Source organism: Panicum virgatum, unplaced genomic scaffold (assembly GCF_016808335.1).
Source record: "Panicum virgatum strain AP13 unplaced genomic scaffold, P.virgatum_v5 scaffold_5040, whole genome shotgun sequence".
NCBI classification, from domain to species: Eukaryota; Viridiplantae; Streptophyta; class Magnoliopsida; order Poales; family Poaceae; genus Panicum; species Panicum virgatum.
The window spans coordinates 1-7,685 of NW_024376456.1; the positions used below are offsets into that span (position 1 = coordinate 1).

A 7,685-nucleotide genomic window follows, 5' to 3' on the forward strand; every position below is an offset into this window, starting at 1 on the left:
CAATAAGGGGACACATGTGCCTTAACTCAACCTTACTAAATTAAACTGTATGAGAATTTCTAAAACATAAATTATCAGGGAACATAGGGAGTACCTTGAAATCTATGTTTAAATATGTCATCTACTTTTTTATCCCTGATGTGGTGATGTACGAATCTAAATTCCTTTTAAACTTTTGTTAATTTAGTTACTTTCTATTTATCTATTTTCTAATAATAGCTAATACTGGTAATGTAGATGTAGTTTTTTAATTTTAAAATGACATAGATGTCTAATTTATATATGAATATATTGGGTGTGTAGATTATTTACTATAATATATAATATGGTTTTCTATTTAACTTTATAAGATTATATTAAAGAAATTAAACATGTGTGAAAAATTACATGTAATTTTTAGGGTTATTTTAAATAATATTTCATAATGTACGTGGGTAATTCAAATACAATTAAAGGGGTTACCCTAAATCAATCTCTTATAATAGATTATTTGAATTATAAAATTTAGTGTGCTTCTTTAAGTTCTATTTTATAGGGTTATACCTGAATTTGTTTAAAAATAGAATGAATGCAATAATTATTTCTATAGATATATGTTTTTTAAAATATTTAATACTTACTCTGTCGGTCTAAAACTATAAAACTACAACTAAGATTTGATTCAATGTTTGGCTATCTATTATATTTAATAAAATTGTATGTATAATATTTATTTTGTTGTGTTTTTCGTTCTTTCTAAGTATTTTATGTATTATGTTTATTGAGTATTTTCACTAATTATTTTAATATTACTGGCTAGATGTTGTACCACAACGAAAAAGTAAAACTTTAAATGGTCCTCCAAGATGTATCGATGCATGGATTGATTGAAAGTTAATAATAAGAAGAAATAGAAAAAAGATTTTTAATGGTCGTCCAAAAAGTATGGATTTAAAGGTTGAATAAAGTGGGACATAGGTTAATAATAAGAAAAAAAAATGATCCTCCAAAAGGAATCGATGCATAAATTGATTGTGGTGGGAGGTGGGTTAACAATACGTGAAAATAAAATAAAAAATTAAATGTTCCTCTGTGAGGAATCGATGCATGGATTGACTGTGGTGGGAGGTGTGTTAATAATAAGGAAAAATAAATAAAGAGAATTTAAATGATCCTTTATGAGGAATCGATGCATGGATTGATTGCGGTGGGAGATGGGTCACCAATGGCTACTAATAATCATGGATATAAATAGAAGGCGAGATGTTTCTGATTATTGTAGGATTTTCTAGACTTCTTTCTTTTTTTCTAGAGCGCTTCATAAGCTGTGCATGCTTTTCATCTCCAATTAGTAATAGTAAGATGCTCAGTTGCAGTTGTTCTCATCCACAACTACAAACCATTTCAATGTCCCAGTTACAACTAGGATCATTAAAACCGTTGCATCTAGGACCGACGAGGCGATTGCAATTACAACTAAGGAATATACTCAGTCGCAATTGGCCAGATCCCGTGCGTGACTGCAACCGCTTCACTGCCGCCGTAATTACAACTAGGATCTTTAAATCGGTTGCAACTAGGACCAATAAAGCAATTCCAGTTACAACTAGAGAATATGCTGAGTTGCAATTGGCCTGACACCACAATTGCAACCGCTTCAATACCCTGGTTACAACTATGATTATTAAGCCTGTTGCGACTTAGCTAGGACCAGTAAGACGAGTGCAATCCGGCTTAGTTAGTTATATGACAGAGGGTAACTAAAAAAGTAATTACTCTCGTGCAACTAGCTTACTATCCTAGTATATGTTTTGTTCTAACCAAAGACTACTTAAGTCCTTTGTTTTGTTTTTTCTTGCTCGATCCATACTCCTATTAAGTTCGTCAATTACCATCAACATCCACACTTTCTGCTTTCAGTGCAACTATTTTCAGCAAATAAAAATATATTATTATCCTGCCTATTGTTAGGTACTAAATCCAGGAACTCAGAAGTCACACATCACAAGTAGGAAATAAGAGTAATTAGAGTTGATTCGTCCGAGCTAGAGGCTATGGTATGTTCATCTTGAGGAACTAATCAGCCATCTGTTCGAGATCCTCATCTGCTCCTTTGTGAATCGAGGCTATGGTACGTTAATCTTAAACACTGTTACCTTTCTCTTTTACATGCTCCAAAGTACGAAATCCCCTCGTATATATAATGCTTCTTGTTTCATGTGATAACAGGAACAAGAAGGCTAGACGAGACTGTTTGCGGCCACAGTTGTGCAGCTCAAAGACTAAAAGGCTGAAGAGCTCAGCTTCAGGCTAGCAGTCTACCTGTTTTCCCAGGTCAGACATCAATGTCATCAACTACTGTTTCATATAGGTGTATCAGATGGTGCCAGTCATACATCATGTTAGCAAAATAACAAAGAAACAATCATGCATGAAAAAAGCGCCATAGGATTCAGTTAGTTTGGAACATGCATAACCCATAATTTATTGAGAGTACAGCTAGTTTTTGCAGATCATTTTTTTTTGTTTCAAAAGTAGCAGCTCATGTTCAATTTGGTCTGCAAGATTTTTGGGAAAGGAGACACTTTCAAAATAAATGATGGCCAGTATCGAAGGTGCTGCTGTGTCTGCAATTTTGAAAATTTTGGCAAACAAGTTAGCTCCATCGATGTTGAAGCAGTACAGCTCTATAGTGGGTGTGACAATGGATCTCCAGGATCTCAAGGGTCGATTTGAGGATATCAGCTCCTGGCTAGAAAAAGCAGGATGTAAAACAATGGATAATGATCAATTTTTCATCAGAAAATTGAAACACGTCGCATACGACATTGATGATATTGTTGATGAGTTCCATCTAGAGGCTGAGAAGCATGAAGCTGAAGTTGCCAACAATATTGTGTCAAAATGTCTCTGCACAAAACCAAAATCATATCTGTTTCAATTCAAGGCTGCCCTCAAGATCAAGGCTATAAAGAATAGATTTGATGCAATAGTGAAGCAAAGAACTGACTTCAGTGCAATAGTAAACAGTTTGCCGGAAGGTCATCCTGTTCCACACATGAACAGGACTGCCAAGGCAACTCCAACAGTGCCAAATGTTGCTGTGGCATCAATAATATGTGGAAGAGAGCGAGAAAAGCAGGAAATAATATCTAAACTGGTGGACAAAAATAACCAACAGATAATCAAGATAGTCTCCATAATTGGGCTTGGTGGCTCTGGGAAAACTGCCTTGTCTAACCTAGTTTTCGGTGATGGTAACTCCGTAAAGGATCATTTTGAAGTAAGAATATGGGTTCATGTGCCCCAAGAATTTGATGTCCAACAGCTTATGATGAAGATGTTTGAAGCCATTACTTATCAAAAATCTGAACATCATTCCATACAGAACATAATTCAAACTATAGCAGATACATTGACTGGAAAGAGGTATTTGCTTGTATTAGATGATGTCTGGACTGTGGACCGAAGTCAATGGGAAGATTTTATGTTATATATAAAGAGAGGAGCACCTGGAAGTAGTATTTTGTTGACAAGTCGCAATAGAAATGTTGCAGAAGCAGTGGAATCAACAGATCTGTCGAAGTTGTCGTCCTTGTCTAAGGATGATAGCTGGACAGTGTTCACTCAGATCATTGGTGAGGACATAAAAGGTTTGGACTCTGAATTATTGGAAGTTGGGAGAGAGATTGTGAATAAATGTGGTGGGGTGCCACTTGCAATTAAAGTTCTTGCAAATGTCCTTCGTGGCAAGACACGTATAGAACAATGGAAGGCCGTGAGAGACAGTAATCTACTAGATGCTGAGGATAAAGAGCATAGAGTATTAGCAAGCTTGATGTTGAGCTATTCCCATTTACCATCCCATCTGAAACGGTGCTTCACAATATGTTCATTGTTTCCTAAAGGCCTTCCGCTCGATAAACAACAATTGGTTGACCAATGGATTGCTCACAATGTGATTAGTTTGACTCATGGTTACAATTGCTTGGAGGATGTTGGCGACGAGTGCTTCAATTCACTTGTGCAAGTTTCTTTTCTCCAGGATGTGAAGGAATATTTTGGGAGAGTGTGTTGCGAGATGCATGATTTGCTTCATGATCTTGCCAAGTTCATCTTGGATGAGCAAATTTCAACTAATGTGCCAAAGGATGCAAGCAGTTCCACAAAATACCCCAGATACTTTTACCAGATTCAATTGGTGACTGTAATATGCTTTCAAGCATTTATCTTTGCCAGTGCATGGAGCTTGCAGCCTTGTCAAATTCTATTGGTAGAAATAAAAAGCTAAGAGTTCTTAAACTAGATCATACCAAGATTAAGGAGCTACCAGTAGTTATAACAAAATTGAGAAATCTACAATGTTTGAGTCTACGTAATTGTTATAGGCTGGTAGAGTTGCCCAAAGGCATCGGAAATTTGGATAAGCTTCAATTTTTGAACCTAGAATATTGTGTGCAGCTAGTAGAGCTACCTAAAGAAATTAACAACTTGGAGAAGCTTCAAGTTTTGAACTTGGAAAATCGTGGGGAACTGGTAAATCTACCTGAAGGCACTAGCAAGTTGGAGAAGCTTCAAGTTTTGAACCTCGAAGGCTGTAGGAAGCTGGTAGAGCTGCCTGATGGCATTGTCAAGTTTGAGAGGCTTCAAGTTTTGAACCTGAAAGATTGTGAAGAATTGAGAGGGATGCCTATAGGCATTGGACAATTCAGCAGTCAACTACAAAAGTTGCCCTTATTTGTTGTGGGTAACGGTAAAAGTTTGCTGGAATATCAGAGCTCGCAAATGTAGGTAGGAATAGTGAAGGTCTAATTATCAGAGGTATTTCACATGTGTTGGAGAAAGATGATGCACATAAGGCATGCTTGAAAGAGAAGACAAATTTACAGAGGTTGAAGCTAGAATGGAAGATGCGTCAGAAAGGTGAGGTGAACACTGAGTTTTTCTTTAATGAAAAGGTGGACACTATGTTGGAGGAGGCTGTACTTGATGGCCTAGAACCGCCAGTTGGGATTAAAGAGCTAGAAATTTGTGGGTACTCAGGCGAGAAATATGCATGGTGGATGCAGAATCAGGTTGTTGGTACTGAAGTAAAGGGGCAAGCTTGCTTCCAATTTTTGAGGGCGATGAAGCTATCTGATTTCCAAGGATTGAAGCATCTACAAGGGCTTGTGGAACTTCCTTGTCTGGAGGAGCTTGAGCTGCACAAGATGCCTTCTCTTGAGAGCATAAGCTGTGGCCCATTTTCCTTCACTGGTGAAGTTATTAATGGATGATCTACCTAGATTGGAAGAAGTGTGGTTGGTAGCAGAGAGGACCATGTCTGATGGAGAAGAGGGAGGAAACTGCAGCAATTGTGCACCTCACTCGGGACAGGTCCGAGTTGGTAATTGCTTGACATGTCTGAATATATCAAATTGTCTTACATTGAAGATCAAGACATTCCTACCTTTGTCTTGTCACCTGAAGCATTGGAAGTTGTCTGAGTGTGCTGGGAAGTGGACCACAGAATCTAATTACCACTGCCAATTCCATTTCGAGAGGTCCAATTCATTCTTCTATCATAGCCACCTACAAAACACCGGACGTGAGTGGGAGGTGGTGCAACACATGACAGCATGGGAATTATTGAAGACTTTTCTCATGGATAATGCACTAGGGGAGCTTCGATATCTACAAGAGCTAAACATTCTGAACTGCTGTCGCCTTAGTAGCCTTCCTCAAGCAATGGGGCAACTCACATCCCTCCAGGTGCTACGGATAGGAACGTGCGATGGACTTAAGCAGTTGCCGGAATGCTTGGGCGAGCTCTGTTCTCTTCGAACTCTACATGTTGAATGGCTGCCCAAAATAAAGAGCCTTCCCCAATCGCTGCAGCATCAGCATATCACATCACTTGAGGATCTTAGGATTCATGCATGTCATGCACTTCATGAGCTGCCTGAATGGCTGGGAGATCTCTGTGCTCTATGCAAACTCCACATTTCTGGGTTGGATGGGCTGGCTTGCTTTCCCGAATCCATGTGCCGGCTCACGTCTCTTAAAGAGCTCTACATCGACAGCTGCCCACGCATCACATCCTTTCCGCAGGGGATGGAAAGCCTGGCCTCCCTTGAAAAGCTATGCATCTCTAGGTTAGGAGGAATCGTATCCTTGCCAGAGGGCATAAAAGGCTTCACCGCTCTGAAGAAATTGGAGATCATTGACTGTCAGGGAATAAAATCCTTGCCATAGGGTATAAAATGCCTCACCACTCTGAAGAAATTGGTGATCAAGAAGTGCCCTGATCTGGCGAGGCGCTCCGAGGAAGGAAAGGGGAAGGACTGGCACCTCATTTCCCACATCCTTGATGTGTGGATTGATTGAGGTGAGTCATGGGCCCTTTTTTTCTACTCCCTCCGAATTTAAATATTTGTCGCGGTTGACTTTTTTTGCAACATTGAATCATCCGTGTGTGTGTGTGTGTGTGTGTGTGTGTGTGTACAAGAGTGGTTTTTTTTGGGTATAGCAGGACTTGAACCTGCGACCTTTAGGTTAAAAGCCCAGTTCGAGAGAGGGGGTTTAGGAATTCTATGCCATACAGCAGTATCTACAACCCCTTTTCGGGCTCTGTAGCACCAACGTAGTCTTAGCCCTAGAACACATGGGGCTTGGAGCACTGATAATAAGTCTGTATGATACTAGGTCAACTGTACCCGGGCAAGTACTCCCCTAATGTGCCGATTGCTAGCGCATCTAGGGCCCCCCCTTTTTTCCCAGAATGATGACATCAGCATGACCTCCATAGTATCCCCTACGAATAAACTCCTCAGCAGTCCACCTTTCCTTTTGATGGCTTGGCTTTCTTTTCTGTCGCTCCTATGTAGTGGTCAGAGGTTGACTTGCACAAGGAAAAGAAGAAAGGGAGATCTCTCGTTAGGTCTTGGTGATGACCGCCTATGGACTTCTTCCACTTAGCAACTTCCGACATAGCTTACTCTTAGCTATACCGCTAGGAACCGGATAAAATCGTATATCAAAACAACTTCTGGCATCACCGGAGGGATCGAAACCAACTATCATTTTTTTACCATTTGCTACAGTCACTATCACTGAACTAGTACCGTACTTTCCACTCAACCAAAGAAAGATAATGGAGAGTTGACCGAAGTGAGCACTACCTTATCGAACCTACAGAAAACCTAATTAAATTTATTTAGGCTCCTAATTTGAAAATACGGGTGTTACAAACCTACCCCCCTTAAAAGGAATCTTGTCCTCGAGATTCGGCTGGGCTAGCAAAGAGCTGAGAGAATTCTGCCTGTAACTCATCTTCTCTTTCCCAAGTAGCCTCATCCTCTGCATGATGACTCCACTGAACCTTACACATTCGTATCCTCTTACTCCGAGTAATTCTCTCTAGTGTATCCAAAATTTTGACTGGATACTCGGTATAAGTCAGATTATCCTGGGTCCGAAGGGATTTGAATTCCACCGCTTCAGATCAATGTCCCCAGAAGCAAGGAGTGTAGTAAAAAGCAGGCATTAAAGTAGGTGACTATCTTTTTGATAGGCGCCTCTATCTGTATGGGGAATTCGCTGCTGAAAGTTGACCCAATCATGATATTGAAGGATGGGACCTTTTCTCGAAGGTTGGAAAGTTCCATTCGTCAGACCTTTTTACAGCAGTTGAATGGGTTTAGCCTAGTTTCCGCAAACTGATGAAA

The 7,685-nt window shown here is 39.7% G+C and overlaps 1 protein-coding gene across 1 annotated transcript; it reads left to right on the top strand.

Annotated features, from left to right (window-relative positions):
• Nucleotides 1-2,578: 2,578 nt before the first annotated feature.
• On the top strand, nt 2,579-5,255 carry LOC120694329 (disease resistance protein RGA2-like). Its single transcript, XM_039977473.1, has 4 exons — nt 2,579-3,802; nt 4,219-4,311; nt 4,441-4,675; nt 4,756-5,255. The coding sequence occupies exons 1-4, from the start codon at nt 2,579-2,581 to the stop codon at nt 5,253-5,255; spliced, it is 2,052 nt and encodes a 683-aa protein (XP_039833407.1).
• Nucleotides 5,256-7,685: the final 2,430 nt, after the last annotated feature.